At 47.3% G+C, this 21,850-nt stretch overlaps 1 protein-coding gene across 3 annotated transcripts in view; it reads right to left on the reverse strand.

Annotated features, from left to right (window-relative positions):
- IRS1 (insulin receptor substrate 1) overlaps positions 1 to 12,683 on the reverse strand; it is a 58,083-nt gene extending 45,400 nt beyond the window's left edge. For all 3 annotated transcript variants that reach the window (XR_008578327.1, XR_008578328.1, XM_054835738.1), the window contains exon 1: positions 7,957 to 12,683. Coding sequence is in view for 1 of the 3 variants with exons in the window: in XM_054835738.1 (XP_054691713.1) it covers positions 7,980 to 11,585 (3,606 nt within the window). In the remaining 2 variants the exon portion in view is untranslated. The remainder of the gene's footprint in view (positions 1 to 7,956) is intronic.
- Positions 12,684 to 21,850: the final 9,167 nt, after the last annotated feature.

Genomic DNA, 21,850 nt, shown 5'->3' on the forward strand with positions numbered 1-21,850 from the left:
GGGTTGGGTTTGTTTTTTTCAGCCTACAGTTTAGTGAAGTAAAGGCAGAAGGAACCCATACAATCACTGGCTTAGTCTCCTCCACGTTTGAGCTTTTTACTCCTTCGGGGAACTGTGCCATTGAAGTAAAGCTCCTGTGCACAGACTAGTTATGTATTTTATTGACTGGCAAAGCCAGCTTATGGAGTTCTTGCCCCATAGTTACGTCTTACCAAATATTTGTGCACCACACTGAAAGCCAAGCACAAGAACCAAGGCCGATAGATAATTCACGGTTTTTTCTATTCACACAGATTCTATACTTCAAAGAAAGCTTGTCCAATGCTTAGGTGCCCTAGTGGGTTACAAATATCCAACCTACACAACCTGAAGAAGAAACACAGTCAATTAAAGCTGTAGATGTTCCCAGACTACTACCTTCCTGCATTTTATAACATGTACCATCAGACAGTTAAAATGTACAAGTACACTCCAACAACTCTACTAGCTGTAAAGTGTACAACGTAATTCCATTCTTCCTGAAGCGTATCTTACCTGAAAACTTAACAGGTCATTTCTTCCGCATCCCCAGCTTCCAAAAAAATGGAATTTTACAACAGTTGACAAAATCTACACTGGCAAATCTTCTGTGATGTATCATGGGAACGGTACCTTTCACCTCACAGCTCAGGTGGCTGACACCGGATCTTCTACCTAGATTCCCAAATTATTACAAGCAGTTGAATACACACAAACTTTCACTGTTTTACCTACCTGATCAAAAACTGCTCTGAAGAAAATACACTTTGCAATTACCCAAGGTTAAATCTCTAATAATAGTCTTCAGAGAACATGACCTAGATATGTCAAACATGATCAGAGAGATATATATCAAGACATCTTTTAGTTAGTTAAGAGTGCCAGGCTTATTTAAATCTCCTTTATCTGTTCACACCTCGGCTTTTGTTATATTTCCTATCATTTCTGTAAGTGGAGAGTAAAGCTGTTAAACTTGAGAATCCTTTTAAGTTACCGACATTTCTCCTTTACTACCTTTGTCTCATGTATTCAAAATAATAATCATCACAATCATAATTTATCAAAAACCCAGAATGATGTAAAAATAGAATAATGATATTCACTTTTATGAATAGGTACTGTAACATATCAGAATATGTACAGGTGACCAAAAGCCAGCTTTTAGCATTCTGACAAATTGGGAATTCAGATCTATTTGTTTACACTAATATATTTGTGTTGCAGCTCTTACCACAAAATGAAAAACACAAGATCAGCTGTAACAAGCCACAAGAATTTTGCCATTTGAAAATTTCTTTTACAAGATATTCTTTAAATTAAACAATTTTAAGGGAATCTATACTTACTAATCCATAAGACAAATTATGAAACTAGTGAACCTCATTTTTAATCAAATTTATAACTGTCCAAGTAGTAGAGCATAAAGAACAAAATACTGCAGTTAAAAAAAACCTATGTCAATATAGTTCTCCTTTCTTTACATGTATTTTATAAAACCAACGGGTTTTAATGTTGAAATTCACTCATTCTTATTTATCTTGTACTTAATTCAGATTCCTGCCTGTGGTTTGCTTCTGTGGTTGTGACAGGGAAGCTACAAGACAAAGAATTCAGGAAAGAAGAACCAAAGGCAAATTCTGCCTATCTTACTATGCACATTATCCTGTTAAGGTCAGCAGAATATCCAAATAATATTTTAAATAAAAATAATCTAATCACAAGCAGGGAACACACGTGCTCTCTAAACAGAGTGTCTATCCCAGTAATAAAGATCAAAAGAAAAATATGTAAGTAAAAACACCTTCAGAAAACTGCAGTACCATGCAAAAAGAACGCCTCTAGAATAAACTCTCTGTATATATCCGGGCTCTCTGCATTTCTCTATACTCATCCTCAAACTTTCACATACCACTACCCTAATTCCCTTCAGATCACGAACACCTTGCAATTCTCTCCACCCACATCATCACACCACAGTTTCTCTGTGTCCCCTAAGTAACTTCTCTCCCTCATTTCGATCTCCCTCCCATACCAGTTTCTAAAACTATTCCCCAGCCCACACCTCTAACTCTCCATTATCTTATGTCAGCATCCCATAGCCTCTCTTCTAGCCACAGCACGAGGGTCCCATGAACAGCATTTCCCCCCTTATCTCTTAAGAGTACTTTATTTCATAACTCTGTCAAAATAATTAGTTTTCAATGAAACTTGTCACAGAGGTTAAATTTAGTATCAAATTTGTTTTGGAAAATAGTATCTATTTCTCTTCAGTATCACTGGACACCAAAATATTTTTTTTTAAAGCTTACGTTCACCAGTGACTTTATTGATGCAGTAATCAGTACTGAACAAATCCACTTTCAGAGCTTCAATAAACTGAAAAAAAACACCCCACTTTCTTCACAAACAAGCTATTACACAGCTACTGCAACTTGTTCAAAAGAATATTCAAGTACATTTTACTTTCAGTACTTGTACCCATGTACTTACAAAGTCATGAGAACGGTATAGTCCTAATGAATATCAAAATTTCAGCTACTATAAAGCATTCCTGAAACAACACAACATACTGAAGATATTGGTCAAATAACATTCCAGCTCCACAGCTGCTTGCTGCGTTTTATTTAAGAGCTGTAATTCTCCATTTACGAGTGTTATCTAAGGAAACATATGATCTCTCCACAGTTGCTAGTTAAAAACGAGCGTCATCCTTGCCCTGCAATGTCCTGTTTCATTTTCAAATTTAAACCACATTCAGAAATCAGTTTAAACATTGACTAAATACAAAACCTATGTGCTAAAGAAGTCCAGATAGTACTTCATAACTGACTGAATTGGTTTATAAATCATACAGTTCCAATTTATAAGCCAGGAAAACAAAAAAGTCCCAAGAAACTTGTCATTAAAATCGGGGTGGGGAAATAATCAATACTACAGTTTAATGTAACTAAATTAAAGGAACTGATCTACCGTCTAAATTACAAAAGAAAAAAAAATCCAACAAACCCTCAAAAAACCTGAAAACATTAATTATAAGCTTGTGGTCTTGTTAAACAGGAGAACTGCAAATACACGAGTATGTGGAGACACAGGCTCAATTTTGGCAAATAATTAGGTATGAGGAAAAACTGGTGTGTGCATACAGTAAGAAATGCACTGTTTTGTCTACAGTAATATCCATAAAGCATGGAAAACTTTCATAACTTATGGTATTTACCTTGGTGCTGACCCAAAACTACAGAAACTTCTGTTCTTTCAGTTCTGGAAACAACCTCCTCCCCCCAAAACTTAATTTAATTGTACACGTCTTATTTTGGCATTTGCTGTGTTTCAGTTGTTCCACCTTAAGTTTTTAACTTGAGGAAACAAAACTAGCTATTGAAAACTATTAAAGAAATAAAATAAAAAAGCAAGCAATGTCCCAACAAAAAAAGTCCAGATATATTATACAAGAATTACATGAGTAATTTTCTGTTTACCATCATGTGCATTTTCATGAGACCCAAACAAATGTTTAGCTCTTCCCCTCAGTAGTGCTTTGCTTTAACTGGAACCAGACAAAAAGCCTAACAACCATATAGATGCCATTGTACTGTATTCCCATTATACTTATTCCATTTTCTTACATCACCAAAAAAAACCCCAAACCACCCATGCACTGGGTAAAATAAGCGTCAATAAAGCTGCCAGTGAGCCAAGTTACCACTTGCTCACACTACACATATTCTATTTGGTGTTATTAGCACTCACTTTCACGAGTTCTCAGACTCATCAACAAAATGGAAATGAGGCAGGGGAATAATGGCTTTGCTTTGAAGCTCCGGAGATCAAAGCCACCTACCTGGATTCATGCTACTATCCTACTAAAGCCTTTCCTGTTTCTCCGGAGCCAACGTCTAATGGTTTCCTTTTTGGAATATTTTTTGACTACATACTCAGAACACAAGCTATCAGCGGTTCATCTTCAATACCCCTGCTCATTCTAGGAGCTCTCTTCTCACAGCAATCCCAAAATCAGGATCCACAGCATATCCACATCTGCTCATCTGTGCATGCAAAACTCTGAGGAGGAAAACGCCTTACAGCAACACTGCTCTTCCCCTCCCTAGCTCTCCCCTCACTTTCTCCATGTCATAGGCTGGTGTTTCCCAGCACGAATTGGCCGCTGCAGCAATGTGGCCTTCCAGCTACAGCTTAACAGCCCACTTATCAGAGGGTCCAAGCACCAGAGTCACCAGCTAGGCTAGACACACACAACAGCACCCAGTTCTCTGAAGTAGAGGGAAGTGTTTGGGCAGAAGAACGTGCAGGACTGGACTGAAACTGCTGCACCTTTTGACAGGAGAGCAGAGAGCTAGAAAGGCCAGGGCAGGGCCAGCTGTTAGGAAACAGCCAAGAATATATGACAAGGAAGGCAATGGGATTGGAGGGTGCAGAGGAATGCTGTGGGTGCGAGAGAAATGTTTTTTAATTAAATTTGGAAAACAACGTGATTATTTCAGCCACTGTCTTTAACATTAGGAGAAGTAAGTACACTTGAAAGAGGTTAAAAATACTTCAGAATGTAATGCCTGAGCAACCTGGAGGCAGCTGGGAGGGAGTACAGGGGAGCAGGGATGAGAGGAGTTCGCTAGCTTGCAGCAAAACAGCAACAAACATTTTACCCATTAGGAGATGAATGGCCAACATTTGGGGTCCTTGTCTTGTAGTCTGGAACAACAGAAGATTCCAGAATGGATAAAACAAGAGTTATCCAGATAGTTTTGGTCTTTGGAGTGGGGTGGAAGGCTGCTCTATGGAGAAGAAAAAAAAAAAGCACACATGCAATCCCTTTGTTACTTCTGAGATCAAAAGTGTAAATAATAACCCACAAAAGAGATGGAGAGCAAAAGAAGAGTACTTAATGCAGCCTTCCCCATCCCTTTTTCTGATACTTGCAGCTTCACCCCTCTCTTCCCAGGTCTGGATGTTCTCTCCTCTCCGCTGTACCTGCAAACATACCAAGTAGCTTTTCCTTCCTCTCTCATGTCGCTCGGACACCAACAGGAGAAACAACAACTGCAGCCTCCCCACTCTCAGCCAGAGCCTGAATGGCCTCACCTGCCAGGAGGAGCACGGGGGGAAGCTGGCCAAGGAGGAGGCAGCACAGCCCGCCCGACTGCTCCTTGGAGAGGGCATGCAAAGCTTTGGGGAACTGGAACACCCTCACTACACATGGAATTTTCAGGAGAACGGTTTAGCTGAAGGTGCTCAACAACTTTTTTAGGCATGTGCAAACAGACTGTTTGCAGGCCTGTAAATCACTCAGCTCCAGGCAGATTTTCTCAAGAATGGTAGAAGGTATAACCTACATGGGCTGATTCCCCTGCCAAACCTAAGTTCTACCTCCAAAGCAAAAAAGGTATGAGGACATGTCAAAAAACAGCTGTAAAAATGGTTTAACGCAGACAAAACATGGTGTTTTTTTCCTTAACACACTCAACAACAGATGAGCTAATTGGGCTGAATTTTGCGAGGAAAGGAGCAGCTGACGGCAAGAAATCTAGCCTGGGAAATAACAGCCCAAAGGGTTAATGTCTGAGAAAGCTACAAGCAACTGACACAGCTTTATAGTGGGAAGGGAAAGGGAACAGCCATGGCTACAAACTCCCCATATAATTATAGCCTGACTCTTCTCCCGCCTCCCAGAAGCTGTGCTTGCTCAGTCCAATCCTAATTTTGGGAAATAAGAACCGACTTCAAACAGCAATTACTCTATTAGACACTACCTTTCACAATGCTGCTCTGAAAAACATCTGCATAATATTTTTCAGCATGTTCTTCTATCAGGTCTTCCACATCCTGATCCTCCACTGAACAGCATAATCACAGCAGGTATCTACCTACCACCATGATGAAGAACATTGCCACAGCTTTTATGTTAAAGATGACATGCAGGATCAATTAAGTTGTCTACAGCAAAAGTAATCAGTGCATTTGGAAAAAAACCTGTGTAAGTACACGGTTATGACACAGCTCCCCACCATACTTGCAATCTCATACTCTTGCATGCTTTTATTATTTATCCACATGCTGACAGTGGATTTTCTCTCACGCTTGCTCCCCCAATCTTAGCACACAACAGGGGGAGAAAAAAAGTGATGCTCCTAGCAATGTGACTTATAGCACAACAGGCTGCATCCTCTGGCAAAAATCCCCCCCTGAAGAGTTCGTAACACCAACGCTGCCCTAGGCAGATACGGATCCCCAGGGTAAGGGCGGGCATCATGAAGACAGTCTAGACAGGCTCTTGCAAGCACATCCCAGAAGAGAGAAAGGGCGTGGCACTCTAAGTCTGGTCACAGACAGCGTGACAGCCAGCACGCTCCTGTCAGATATCCACAAAAATAATCATTTCCTACCAGTTATCGTTTGAACCAGAGCAGCAGTATCTGTACTGATCTTAAATCTTCCCTCAGACTTTGAGATTAACCTGGTAATCATAGGTCACGTAAGACTAACACAAAACACCACATTGCTCTGACAGGCAACAGCAGCGAGTGCTAAGTAGCAAAAGCAAATAGATTGTTTTGCTTATTCAGGTTATAAAGATGGAAAAAGAGATAAGAATGGTGAATATACAATCCGAGGCATTGTATCAAGACCAGCCCTCAGCATTCCCTTGAGCCAAGCGAATAAGCAATGCAAATGTTAAGTTTATTACACTTACAAATGTAAGCAGTGGTATGAGATTCATCCCCTAATGTCATTGCACATATTCATAATAACTACTTAAACTACTGTGATCGCTGCTGCTCAAGTATGTAGAAAACTGCTAAAATTGAGTGTTGCAACAAGATTAACTGGGTGGCTACATACTAGCGCTTGTCTGCACCAAAACAGTCTCCACCTCTCCTGAAAGGACTCACACAGGTGCGCTACACTGTGGGAGCTCTAAACAAGATTTTTTTTGTGTATGCTGCGTGAAGTTCTCACGTAGCAGAAACATCACATTCCTTGCAACAATGCTCCTACTCATCTTACACGCCTGTAATCAACGTGCAACAGCCTGGCAGAAGTTTTTCCCAAATTAAAAATGAAAAGTTTCAAGGAAAAATAGAATACATCAGTCAATGCCAAAGACACAGTTCAGACAGCCCATTTCTTATGCAGTTTTTACCACTGTTGTGAGCATGGGACAGCCGCGCTTAGTATCAGTTGAAACACAAGTGACAAATGCAACGCTTTGTAGCCTTTTTCAAGTTCAAAGCACCTTGCAAACAGAACTGAATTAACACTCATCACAGCCCTGTGAGGTAGATGCCATTAGCTGTGTTTTGCACATGGGAAAGCAACCACGCACACAGCTGACTGCTTTACCCTTGGCCACAAGAGTGGTTACTGACCAAACCAGGACTACAATGAGAGTTTCCTGTTTCCAGCCCTACCTTTATAGTTAATCCACAATTCACTTTTTTTTTCTCCCCTATACGCACTTCTGAACCTCACCTAATTCTGAAAAGTAAAGAAACGTGGCAGCACGGTAAGCACAGTATCCTATCCCCACCTCAAGAGGAGCACCCAGCGTGCTTTGGAAGCAACTCCCCGTGCAGGTGAGAGCCAGCCGCTGGGACACCGCAGAGATGCTGTACTCCCGGATGCTTTTGCCACTAAAACGTGCTGCAGATATTAAGGCCAAAACGCACAATGAAACCACCCAAACGTGTCACAGCCACCTTGCCCGGGCTGCGGCAACTCCCGAAACCTTCCCGGGGGAGGATGCTGCACGCCGCCAGCCTGTCCTGCGAGCTGGCAAGTCCCCACGGGAAGAAACCGCAAGGCGCGGCCTCGGGCCGCCGCCCCTCGGCCCCCAACCTCGGCCCTCTCCCCTCAGAGACGGCCGGCGCCGCTCAACTCCCCGAGCAGAGCCGCGGCTCCCCCGGCCCCGCTCCGGCTCACCTTCCCCGGCGGGCGCCCGGCTCCTACATCTCCTCCCGCTTCTGGAAGCTGATGCTGGCGTACGCGCTCAAGTCGTCGCTGGAGTGGCCGCTCCCGCGAGGCTGGCCCGGGGGCTGCGGCGGCGGCGGCTGCTTCCCCCCCGGCAGAGCGGCGCCCTCGGCAGGGGGGTGGAGGTGGTGGTGGCGGCGGTGACTGAAGTCCTTCACCAAGTCCAGGTCGATGTAGTTGAGCCCGTTCTCCAGGGCGGGCGCGGCCCCCGGCTCCCGGCGGGCGGCGGGGGCGCCGGCCGTCTCCCCCGCGGCGGGCCGCAGCCAGACGTTCTCGAAGGAGGCCGAGCTGTGGCGCTTCACCTCCTCGGCGCCCCCCGCGCCGCCGCAGGGGAAGGGCGCCCCGAGCCCGCCGCCGCCAGCCGCTCCGCGGGCGGCGCTCGGCGTGGACGAGAACGTCTCGGAGCTGTGCCGCCGCCGGCCGCCCTGCGGGTCTGCGCGGATCACCTTGGCGCTCTGGTTGCGGCCGGGGCTGAGGCTGACGCGGGTGAAGGCGCTGCCCGCGCCCGGGCCCCCGAGCAGGGAAGAGGAGCGCGGCGGCGCCGCCGACAGCTCGGCCGGCGGCCGCGGCAACTCCGGGGAAGCCGTCGACGCCGGCGGGGGCTTCTCGGCGACGGAGCGGCCCGCCCGCACGTCGGCGTAGTTGAGCAGGAGGGCGGGCGAGCAGGGGGAAGGGCTGTCGGCGCAGTCCGAGCAGGAGCCCCCCGCGGCGGCGCTCCCCAGCTGCATCGTCACGTAGTCCCGGCCGCCGGGGGCAGCGCCTCGGCCGAGCCGGGCCGCGGGGGCAGCCCGCGCGGCGGCGAAGCCGGCGGGGCAGGGGGCCCGCGGCGGCCCCAGCTCCATGTTCATGTACTCCTCGGCGCCCTCGTTGCCTGGCGGCGGCGGCGGCAAGCCCAGCGCCAGGACGGCCGAGGGGAAAGCCGGCTTCTCGCCGGCGATGAACTCGATGTTGACGTACTCGCCGGGGCTCTTGGGCTCCGGCGGCAGGAGGAGCGGGGGCTGCTCCCGGGCCCGCGGCAGGGTGCTGGCCTTGGGGCCGCCCAGCGACAGGCGCGTGGGTCGCGCCAGGCGGCCCTTGGTCTGCACGGCGGTGTCCACCTTGCGCGGGGGCTGCGCTTGCGGCGGGGGGCCACCCTCCGTGCCGCCGCCGCCACCCAGGCTGTCGCTGCTGGCGGAGGAGGACGAGTCCTCGGCGGCGTAGAGGAGGCGGCCGGAGCCAAGGGCGATGTGGGGCTGTGGGCTGCCCTCCTCGCCCGTCACCGCCGGCCCGCTGCCGCCCCGCCGGTGCACGTGCTTGAAGGAGCGTGGCAGCGAGAAGTAGGAGTAGATGGGTTTGTGGTGGGCCGCGGCGGCGGCCTCCTCGACGCCCGTCTGCCCCGCGCCTCCGAAGTAGCAGTCGGGTGGGGTGCTGGTGGTGGAGCCGCTGGCTGGAGACATGTTGATGTAGTCACTGCCGCCACAGGGGAGCTTCCCTTCATTGCTCTCCACCGAGAGTTTCGGGTGGTGGCCAGCACCATTTGTCCAGATCTTGCCATAGCCCGCAGAGCCGCCATCAGGGGAGTAGCTGCCACTGGGGGACATCATCATGTAGCCGTTGGAGTCCACTGTGGCTGGAGGGTGGCGGCCCCCCCTGCTAGGGTTGATGATCTGCTGTGGGGCAGACACACTCTTAGGACTCATGGGCATGTAGTCACCACCCTTTGGGGGCCCCCCGCCACTGGGCACAGGGGCTACGCCGGGTGACATGGGCATGTAGCCATCGTCCGTGTGTGGGGTGGAGTTGGTCCGATGATGGCCACTGTCCAGGTGGTGCATCTCCAGACACTCCTCTGGGTAGGAGTGCGTGGGCACGAAGGCTGAGTGCCGGTAGGAGGGCAGCCGGCTGCCACCACAGGGGTAAGAAGGCAGCATCTCTGTGTACTCCTCGATGGAGGCCACTGAAGACTGTGAGGGTGTCTTCTGGTGGGAGATGGTGGGCGAAGTGCCTGCAGAGTGAGTCCGCTTCCTGAATGTCTTGTCCAAGTCGGCAACCTCCTCGCTACCACCTCGGGGACAGCACGGCGTACTAGGGTAGCGGGGCTGCTGCTGTGGGTGGCAGGTGCGTGGGATGAAGTGGCCATTGGGGGCTGCCAGGCTGCAGCAAGAGGAGGTGGCCTTCCCCCCCATGCAGATGTAGTTGAGCTCTTCATCACCCCGAGCTGGTGGGGTATGTCCCAGCGAATCTGGGGTCACGCTGCGAAAAGAGCTGCGAAAGTCACACGGGCTGGAACCATACTCATCAGAAGAAATAAATCCGCCATCGCTAGGGGAGCCGGAAACCGAAGCACTAGACCTTCGTGGAAACAGGCAGTCCGAGGTGGAGCCGTGGCCACTAGTGCTGCTAGATGACAGGCTGACCGGACTGGTGGCTGAAGGAGAGCAGCGCGAGGAAGGCATTGGGATGGACCGGCTGTGGTTCAGCGGAGGATGGAGCCTGGAGTTGCCACGGTGTCTGTGCGAATGGGTCCGGTTGGCACTGGGACTAACTGGGCTGCCATCCACAGAGGCAGGCCTCGACATCGTGCCTTCCCCATCACTTGATGCTCGAACCCGGAAAGAACTGGGTTTGCCACCCGTACTTCCACCCCCACCACCAGCAGGAGAGGTGGCTGTGACACTCTCGGTCCTGGACCGGCGACTGAGCCCCACTTGGCTGGGTGGAGGATTGTTGACATGGTGCCTGCTGCGAAGGGGCACGGAGATGGGGTTGGAACAGTTCGAGGAGGACTGGCTCTTGCTGCGGGGCCGGAATTCCTCACTCATGGCTCGCATGGCCTCCAGGATGGTTTCATGCATGTTCTGCGCCACCACCGAGTCATCCACCTGCATCCAGAACTCACCGGGCCCGGTCACAGCTGAGCGCCCCACCTCAATGAAGAAGAAGTTCTCAGAGTGACCACAGCGGCGGATATTGAGCAGCTGCAGCACCACAGCAGCCGCATCTGAATTCAGCTTCACAAAGCTGATGGTCTTGTTAGTCAGGCACAGGCGGTAGATGCCAATCAGGTTCTTTGTCTGGCCTAGGCCCTTAGGCTTTAGAATTACTTGCCAAACTTCCTTAAAAGCCGGGCCAGGGGCTACCTCGCCATAGCTGTCCTCACCTGCTTCCCCCAGTCCTGCATTGCTGCCTCCAAAGGTGACATCGCTGTGGTGGTGGTGGTGATGGTGATGGAGATGGTGGTGGCCCTTGGTCCTGTTGTGCAACTGCAGCAGCGCTTGGTACCAGCTCTCCTGTTCAGGCTCGCTGTCAGCTGCAATGGCAAAGTGTTCGTCCTTGGTGTAGAGGGCCACCAGGTGCTTGTTCTTGGAGTCAGCCCGTTTGTTGATGTTGAAGCAGCTTTCTAGTGGGATGGAGCGCTTGGGGGCCCCTGACTTGTGTCTCCATTTCTTCTCATTCTCGTAATACTCCAGCCGGGCGGGTCCAGACTCGCTGGCTGCCCTCAGCACGAAAAAGCGTTTATGCATGCTCTTGGGTTTGCGCAAGTAACCCACCTTTCTGACATCTGAGAAGAAGCCCTCGTTATTATCTGTGGGGCTAGCCATGGCGAGAGGCAGTGGAGCTGTTACTGCAGCTAGCAGTCCGCAAGACCCCAAAACAGCCAAGCCAGCCAGAAAAGACAACCACCTAAAATAAAATTCATGCAACAACAATCAAAAAAGAAAAAAGCAGCAAATAGCTCAGGATCCCCTTTTGAGAACGGGACGGAGGAGGGACAGAAGCAGGGTGAGAGCAGCTGTTCAGTGGCAGAGGCAGCTTCCAGCACCAAATCAGAGTTTGCGTTGCTGTTTATGCCCAAACCGCCCTTAGATGGGTAAGCGCGTCCTTAAAAAGTCCAGTCCCGATCAGTCCAGACGAAAGTCTCGTCCCAAGAGCAGCCGCCGGGAAACAGAAACGCATCTTCCCTAGCAGAGGTCGGGCTCTGCCGGGGCCGGGCGCGGGGCGGGGGTCCCCTTCCTCCGCTCCCTGCACCCCTTCCCCGTCTCAAGTTTGCCTCCGCGAGTAGCGATTTCTGTTGCAGATTAAATATCCTCTTGAGGGCGGAGATTGTTTTGCAAAGTCCGGGGTTTGCACCCAAAAATACACGCTTCTTTCCCCCTTCTCCCCCCCTCCCAAAAAAAGAGGGGGAAAAAAAAAAAGCCGCCCACAACACAACCCCCCCTTCCCCAAATATCAGCGCTGAGGTTGCTGCTGCTGCTTCTCCCGCTCGTGCGTGCGGAGGAGGCTGGCGACCCCATTCAGTCCCATCTCGTTAGGCAGAGAAAGTGCCATTTCCACACACGGCGCAGCCCGGCAGCGGCGGGAGGGGAGGCAGCCCGAGTGCCGAAGGAACATCCTCTCTTCCTCCTCCTCTTCATTCCAGTCGGCAGCGCCTCAGCGGCCGGTGGCGCGGCCCCCTCCCGTGCCTCAGGCCGGCGGGGGAGCGGGCACCGCCGCGGCGACTCCCTCTCCGCCGGCTTCTTCACGGAGTTTCCCGGCGCCCCGCACCAAAACAGGCGGCGGGGGCCGTGCTCGCCCGTCCAGCCCCCTCCACCCGCCGCCGCCGCTCAGGCTCACTCCAAGGAGAACAACACGTGACGGCGCCAGTGCGTGGACCATCCCCGGAGCCGCCGCCGCCGCCAGGCTCCCGGCCAGCCCAGCGCCCCGGCCCCGCGGCCCGCCCCGGCGCTCCCCGCCCTCCCTCCCTGCCCTCATTCAGCGCGGCCGCGGGGGCCGCCACCGCCGGGCCCGGCCCCGCGCCGCACCGCCCGCCAGGGGCCGCGCCCCCATTGGTGCGACCGCCTGTCCGTCACGACGGCGGCGGGGGGCGGTGCCCGGCGGGGCTGAGGCGCGGCGCGTAGTAAGGAGGCGTAGACGCCATTCAGCGGCGTGTTATTTATAACCGCCGCCGGCAGCCTCTGCAGTGTGGCGGCTTTTGCCGCGGTGGGCCCGGCGGGGCGGGAAGCCTCCTCCCGCCCTCCTTCCCGCAGCCCTTGTCGTCGGCCCCGAACGGCGGAGCGGGCCCGAGCGCGGAGCCGCCGTTACCCGCCGCCCCTTAGGGCGAGGCAGCCACGCGCCCGCCGCCGGAGCGGGCCGTCGTGAGCCGCGGCTGCCGGCGATGGGGTGGGTTCCCGGGGCCAGCGGAGAGCGGCGGGGCCGCTGGGCGTGCGTGCCCTCCCCGCCCGGCTGGGGCTCATTCCGCTCCTCGGGAACGGCTTCCGGCTACTACGTGGCCCGGAGCGGCGCGTCCCTGCGCTGCCAGGGCGGTCGTTCCCCGCAGAAGGAGCTGGCGAGGCGCGGGCGGTTTGGCACGGCCTCCGTGGCGTGCGGCAGGGTGGGCGAGGGAAGGGCTCCAGATGAGTCTTTCCCGGCTAGTGTCAAGCAGTTAACTCTATTTCCCCGAATCATTATATGCTAAATTAAACTGAATATTCAACGCAATCTGCAGTTTACAGGGCTGAAATGTACCGTACGCATAACTTTTACCTCTTAAGTAGGAAACAAGTGTGGCAAGCCAAGTCAAAAAAATAAATTGCTCAATGCTGCCATCTCCGGGACAGTTCAAAATGGGCCCAGTTCATCTTTTTCTGCATTCAGGATAGAGGACCTGTTTGTAGGTGTTATCTTCTGGTTCGGGTTGGGTTGGTTGTTTGTTTTTTCCTACCGCCATTTCTCTTGCTAGGTGACTCTGGCTACTCTGTGCAGCACAGACTGTTCCCCAGCTGGTTGGAGGTGAAAGCGTGATAGCAACGCTCCTACCTACTCTTCAGGTTGAAATGCAATACAAAATCAAACTTCTGTTTGGATTTATGTAGGTCCAAACATGCAATAAATAGGTTAGAGGCTTTTCTAATGCATCTGCATTACAAAGTTTGTTGTCAGGGAAATCATGGTCCTACAATTATTTGAGACGAGAAGTTAGCTGGTCAAAAGGTGAAAAAGTCCCCTGAAACAGTTGCAGAAAAACACGGAGAACCCAGAGAGGACAACAGGCAGCACTGCAAGCCACCCTCTCATGTTATCCTATAGATAACACCATAAAACATAGTATCGTTTAAAGGTGTTTACCAAACACAGGATGACAATTTGCAATGTAGGAGCAGAGTCTAGCTGGTAAGACACGAGGAATGACAACGAAAGATAATAACCCACACTATAACAGTAACCTATATCATCATCTCATTCTTTCCTCTACTTCACACTGTAGCACATTATGACAAAACCAAATATTTGTATTGAAAATAAATCTGTTACACATACCTTGAGACAAAGTTTACTACAAATGAAACATACTTCCATCTTCAACAATTCGAATGACAGGAAATTGCTCCCCCAGCCCATGCCACAGAGTCGGGGACAGAACTGCAGCCTTGAGGCGTATTAAGATCAGCTATCGTGGCTGTCATTAATGACGAGGTATGTTTTGTGGGCAGAAGGCGCCATCACCGTACACACACTGCACATGCTAAAAAGGCAGTGGGTCCTGTGGCAAGAGGATAGCTCCTAAACCTCCTCTCCCTGCCCTTCCACAGGCATGGGAATGCATGTTTGTGCACAGAATATATGTAGTGCTGTTTTTTTAATTAAACATTTTGCACACAGTAGGTAAGGTTATTATTAATAATAAATAATAAATTATATTTGCTCTGCCCCATTCTTTCCCTTGGCAAGTGGTACACCGATATGCACATGTAAGTGGAACGATCTCTCGATGGCGGATAACCACCACCTGATTTGCATTGTGTTGCACAAGGGAACATGGATTTGAGGGTAATAGCAGGAGATAGCCCTAGAATCTCAGAATATCTCAAGTTGGAAGGCACCCATAAGGATCATGGAGTCCAAGGCTCCTCACAGGACTGCCTAAAACTAAACCATACGACTAAGGGCCTTGTCCAGACACTCCTTGCACTCTGACAGACTTGGTGACGTGACCACTTCCATGGGGAGCCTGTTCCAGTGACCGACCACCCTCTCAGTGAAGAACCTTTTCCTAATGTCCAGTCTGAACTTCCCCTAACGCAGCTCCATACCATTCATACCATGTCCTGTCTGCAGCATGTGGCCAGACAGTGTATTTAAATGTGCTCCATTCATCTTGGGAACATTCTCTTCAATAACAACCGATTTTGCCAATACAATGAAATGTGGTTGTTCTTATCTGGTTTTCAAGGGGATTCAGTAAGTGTCCCAGAAGTGTTTTCAAACACTTGTCCTTTGTCCAGCAGAAATAACAGCCAATAACTAATACTTACAGCCTATTTTGAAAACTGTTTTTTAGAGATAGTTTGCATCATACCAGACCACATCTTGGAATTGTTTTCTTGCTCTTTGAGTTCCAAGGCTCTGAAGTACTGCACTTCTCTGTAAGTACGTAAGCATGCACACCAGCACACCAAAGAGAATATACCCTTGCTTTTTCTATTTCAATATTCCCCTGCTTCGACAGTGACCTATTGAGAATTAATTGCAAAGGGGTTCACATACTAGAATATGCTGGCAGAAAATCAAGACATTTCATTCCCTATATAAATACCCATGGCTACCCCACTACACCACTGTCTCTTGATACAAGAAATTCAGCTTCAAAAAAACATGAACAAAATGGAGGTTGCTATTTTAGTATCCATGTCCAAACCCTAAATTCCATACAACCAAGTTTCTGCAATACCCTTCATCCCCACATTTGGATCGCACACCTCAGAATATACTGGAATTAACCATTTTTTTGGAGACAATATAATTATTTGATGTAGAGAAGGGAAAGGAGTACAATAGACCAGATAAAGATCAAAGTTCCCATTTTCTTATCTCCCATAGTAAGTGGTTGAAGATGAATTTAACACCGGGTAATCCCATGAGACAAAGTGCTTGAAACAATTAGTTCCTATTGTGTCACTACTGAACATGGCAGAGCAGATGGGTAAGGGCCATGAGATAATCAAAACTTGTCTTTTGGTAATGTGGTGTTGGTGGAATGGCATCTCAGGAAGGCCACTGTGAGCATCTAGAAGTAATTAAAGATGTGGTGCTGCTCTAGATTACAACAAAGACTAGTTTCTCTTGAAGCCACCTTTACCTGTTCACATATAGACCCTCAGCTAGCTGCAAAAAAGAGGGTTTGGGTAAATGATATTTCTAGCTTCTTGTGTGGTTTTGGGGGGTTTTTTTGGTGGGTTTTTTTTTTACATTTGAATGAAAAATGAAGTGAAAGTAGGAGTTAAGATTAAATGTGCACCCTTAATGCATTAAGAAAAAAACCCCACTTTTCATTTATCTTTTCAGGTGACTGTCATAGGCCGTTGGTCTTTGCCTCTGCTGTTACCTGCTTTTATTGCTCTTTTTTTTTCCCAATCTTTCCCTCCTCTGCCACATCTCTATGCACTGTGCTCACTTTTCTATGTACCTGACTGTTCTGTTAAAAGGGTGTTAAGTCTTCTTATTACTTTCTTCTAGAATTTCAGGGTCCACCAAAAATCTCACTCACAAGGACACAAACCACAAGAAATATTCCCCAAAGGTGAAATTACATTACTGTAAGCCTCTAAGAAAAGCAGCATAACTCTTGTTCATCAGTTTCATCAATTCACCTTCCAGACCCAACTGACCAACACGTTGCTTACTCTAACCCCACTCCCAGCTGCTCCTAAAACACCTGATCTCATCTTCTACATCCAACTCTTCAGTTAAAACAATTGTAAAAAAGCTCTAGTTCTGGGTAGAATCTCATGAAATAACAACAGGTCAGGAAATAAAAACTTTCTGAACATTATTTCCTTCCATTTCCTTCAGGGTTTGAATCAAGTTGTCCAGGAGCAGGAAGAATGAGTTGCTCTGCAAGGGAAGGGGAGCCGGGTGCCAAGGGGCAGGGAGGCAGGAGGGCAGTGACCTTCCCAATAGCAGCCCACTCCTCTCTCCCTCAAACAAAGTGAGCAGGGCAAGCTGGTGACAGAAGCCAGGATCACAGAATAGCTGAGGTTGGGAAGGAGCTCTGGAGATTCTCTAGTCCACCCTGCCCCCATTTTAAGCAGGGTAAAGCATAGCAAGTTGCTCAGGTCCTTGTCCAGTTGCATTTTCATAAGTATCTCCACAGATGGAGATCCCACAGCCTCTCTGGGCAACCTGCTCCAGTGTTTGACCACCCTCACAGCAAGAAAGATTTTTGTTACATTTAAACAGAATTCCCTGTATTTCAGTTTGCACCCATTGCCTTTTGTCCTGGCGCTGGGCACCACAGAGAAGAGCCCGGCTCTCTGTCCCTCCCATCACATCGACACAGTTATGTTCTGGCCCTCATTCCAAGGTTGATTTGATTGCATATTTTATTTGTTTAAGCTCATTTGTAGTATTTACTTTTCTACATTCAACAGTAAGGATGAAACTTGCGCAACTCCTCCTTCAAAAATAGTGTGGTTTTCTCTAAACTAGTTAAATCATTACTTAAGTAAACAAGTTGTTTAATTTCTCTGTTAAAAGAGTGGTAGTAATGCAAACAACGGATCTTACATCCCTGACTTCCAGTGTCATCTCTCTGAGGCAAATCAAGAACACGAATGACTAATTAGAATCTTCAAATGTATTATGTTACAAACAGTAAGCATATCTGATTGTTAGCAGCTGTATTCCACTGTATCACAGTAACGAGAACTGGAAAAGTCCAAGTCATCATTTCCATACCTCACTTATTAGGATTGCTTCTATAGTGTATTCTCCAGTTCATGTGTAAAGCACTTTTACTTGTATCAGCATTTAGACAGAGCACATATATTAATTACATAAAATATTTAAGTTATGTTCTAGTGATCGATTAACCAGCATTCATCTTAAAACCCACACTATTAATTCATATAGATGATTTTTTTTAAATTTTTCTACCTCCTTGTATACCTCCATATGTCTGTTTAAAGCAGCCAGAAAAGATAAAACATCATTCCTATGCTTTCCATTGGGGAATATGGATATCCCACTGAAGTATCACTAAACTAACAGGAAGCTAAGCAATATTTTTGGATAATTCCCAGATTACACTGATCAACCTTCAGCTCTGCATCTATTATCTTCAGATTTCCATCTTGTAATATGTTCAGAAAAGGTTTTGATGCTTCACAGACCTTTTTTTTTTTTTTGGCTTTAATTCGGTCTCCTTCACCACAGACAAAATTGCCTGGAGCATGAATTTCAAAAGGGAAGTTACAGAATCTTTTATCTAATTTACAGCGATTTTTGTCTGTGCATGGCTTAAAGCAATAGTCTCAAGCAGTTTTTGACTGAGGAAGGAAGTTTCGTAAGTCCATGGGGGTTTTTGTTTTGTTTTTTACCACTGTGGCAAAGTCCACAGAGGTATGAAAATGAAAGCCAAATAGAAGGGTTTGCCCACGGTTACTTGGTGATAGCAGCAAGTCTTGGTCTTGCTCAGAGGCAGCTTTATTTCATCTTTTAGGTGTCACAGCGTTTAACCACGAACGATAGATAAAACAGAAGGTAACATGCGTGTCATTGCCTGCAGTGGTGTTTAGCAATTCCAGAAGAAAGGGAGAAAAGGTGTTGATCCCTACAGGATCCCATGGGCAAGAGCCTTCTGAGGCAAGAATCAGCTACTTGTCTGCTCACTCTGCTGGAGAGGAGTGAATGGAGCCCAGCTGTGCTGACCCATCTACCCTACTACCTGCCACTGAGGTGGGTAAACTGTACTTTGGGGTCGACTGTGTCAGAAGCTGCATGGGAAACGTGCAGCACGAAGTCAGAGATTCACAAGGAAGCTGCCTGTGACCGGCTGTCTTTGCTGCTAGTGCTTGCACTGCAGTCTGCACTCAGGGCTGATCACTTCCAAGCAGGATGCACTGCTGGTGTTTGATCATTATGGATTTCTCAGTTGTGTTAATCAGGAATGGAGGACTGAAAATGGGATAACAGAGCAAGGGTAAGCAATAGTTTCTAGAGAAAAAGGAGTATTACTGTGTTTTTCAAAGAGTTTAGCAGTTGAGCTCATCTAAAGATCCAACTTATGTCCAGTGATAGTGGACAGAATTTATTGATTTTTATCAAAGTGGGAAGGCACAGACTTATTTCACAGGCTCCAGCTGTGATTCAGGGTTCCTTGAGCTTTCACTGGTGTGATAGGATCAAGCTTAATCATGGCCTGCTGATCATAAACAGAACATACTATCTTGGTCTCTGCTCTTCAAAGGATTACTAAAGGTTCAAAGAGTTGAAGAAAAGCCTCATGACACTATGTGATGCTGGGCAATAAAATGGTAAGTGTAAATGCATGCAGGGAAAAGCAATTCTGACTTTACATATTCAGTGACAGGCTGAGTTAATTACAGCTACTTTTGAAGAAGCTCTTGGAATTGCAAGAGGTAACTCTATGAAAACAGCAGCTCTATACTCTATGCAGTCCAAAAGCAAATAGAACATTAGGAATTATCATGTAAAAGAGAGAAAACAAAAGAAAACAATTTTTTTTCAAATGTTTAATCTATTGTGCACATTGTCCTTGCCTACTGTGGAAAAATTCTACTTTCTGGTCTTGAAAACAATATTAAAGAATTGGAAAAAGATAAGAGTAGATGATCAAAGATAGCTCAAAAAGCTAACAGACTAAGATTTTTCAGGATGGAAAAAGCATGCCTGAAAAGGGATGTGACAGATAGACAGAAATATCATTATTGGCCCAGAGAATGTGAAAAAGGATTGATTGTTCCAATAGAAAAGATAAAGGACATGGACTAAAACTAGAAGGTTCAAAACAACATTACTTCTTCAGGCAATGTCAGGGACCCTGTGAACTCATTGCCACAGGATGCTGTTACTTGACAAACCAGTGGATGAAATACTTGGGGAAAGCCTGTCCATGCAGTACAAAGACCCCACAGACAGCTCTGGAACTGCACGAGGTAGAGATCTGCAGAAGCTGGCATGTGTTCTGGGTAAGCGCCACTATTTATGAGTCTTACTCTTGCACATGCCTCTAAACATCTGCTGTTGGCCACTGTTGTTGAATAGCTGCCTAGATGGACCTTGGTATGGTGCAGGACACGCATGCTTATGCTTTTAAGATTGTTGCTTGATCCTGTAAGAGTTCATTGATAACTCTTCACGCTTTCCATGTCTGCATCCATAGGCTAGGCTGTGCACAGCCTCCTATAGCATGACAAAGTTCCGTAAGAACTACTGTTATTTGTGAGCCATTACCAGACTCAATTTGCATTAACAAAATTGTGCCCTCAGTTGAAGTGGACTGCAGAACTAGATTTTGGACTCAGTTTAATCAAAATTCATATTCATGACACACACAGTGGGGATTAATAATCTAAGTGTATTCCAATTTTAAAAGTATTATTATTTCAATGCTTCAGCTTCTTCTTGGTCAGGAAGCACAATCTACTAACATTCACTTCCTAGACAGTAAGAATCAAAATAAGTCCATCCCCAAAACTTCATGATTTACAAATAGTTAATTACAGTATTAGAATACATGTAATGTCTTCTGAGATCATACTGGCCATACTGCACCATTACCTTTCATTGGACAACTTTTGGAACTTAACATGCTGTTAAATCTCTATTATTCCTTTTGTATATACTGCTTATTGATTTTTTTAATGAAAGATGGCCAGTGAAGTCCCACTTGCAGATGGTTTTGGCAGACTAAAGAAATGTTGAGATTTCAAAGGCCAAGCTCAACAGGATGTATCTCAGTAATGCTGTGGACACAACATGGCATAGCATAAGAGAGGTAGCATCAAGTCCAGACGCTGATTAGTCTCCAGAGCTAGCGCATAACAAATGGTGAAGCAGTGCAGATGAAGACATCCCTTTCCATCTTTCAACAGTTATCGCGTTGTAGTGTTTTAATACACCAAAGAAAAAAGGACAAAATAGTTTTCTTCATCCAGGGAAATTCATATGCACATTTGTAAAATAAAGTTTTCTACATTTACGAAACACAGAGTTGTAAACAGTGATATTAATTCTACATTATTTAAACAGGAACATTTAGGAACCTGCCAAATATTCTTTTTAAGTTACTGCAGTAAGGAATCCACTGACTTTTTTAAAAGACCTATTGGACAGGGAATGATTCAAAGTACAATTACTTGCTTAGAATCCCATACCTCTCCTAAACCACATTATCTCAGCAGTTTCTGGGATGAGACCCAGAAAATATCCATGTGTTTGTGTGTGATGCAAACACTGATGTAGTAATTTCAACATTTATACACTGTTTTTCATTACACCTTTCATGCAAAAAGTTTTTGTGTATGGGAATCAATACCCCAGAAAATTTAATCATGATGCCATAACAAATGGCCTTTCTAGGATGGTCTGAACTGGACTCCTGTTGGAATCACCTTAACTGGATAGTCATTATAAGTCATTATCTGTTACCTCTTCCTATTTGCTGATTTCTGCTAAAGCTTTTTAACCATTACCTCCATAAGAATGCCTTACGTCAGGGATCAAGAAGTTGTAGGGTAAAACACTCAGGAAGTCTGTTTTTCCCTTAATTTCTAGATGTACCTGTAGCTGATTCAAGTGCAGATCATTAGCTGCAGTTTTTGAGAGAGCCCTCTTTAAACTTTGAATATGAAAATATGGCATAAGCACACTTATGCATGTTAATTACTACGCTTTATGTTTTAGTTTGCCCCAGTTGCCAGAAGGTTTTATCTGCATTTGGGGAGGATTTTCAGAGTGGATGGAGGGGTGTATCAAGCACTAAAAAATATTTACTTTCATATATGCCCACTGATGAGTAGTATGCCTGCAAGTTCATACATTTTACCATGCAAAGGTAGGCACTGGAAGAATTTAAATCCCATTTTCA

The sequence above is a fragment of the Grus americana genome, chromosome 9 (genome assembly GCF_028858705.1).
Source record: "Grus americana isolate bGruAme1 chromosome 9, bGruAme1.mat, whole genome shotgun sequence".
NCBI lineage: Eukaryota > Metazoa > Chordata > Aves > Gruiformes > Gruidae > Grus > Grus americana.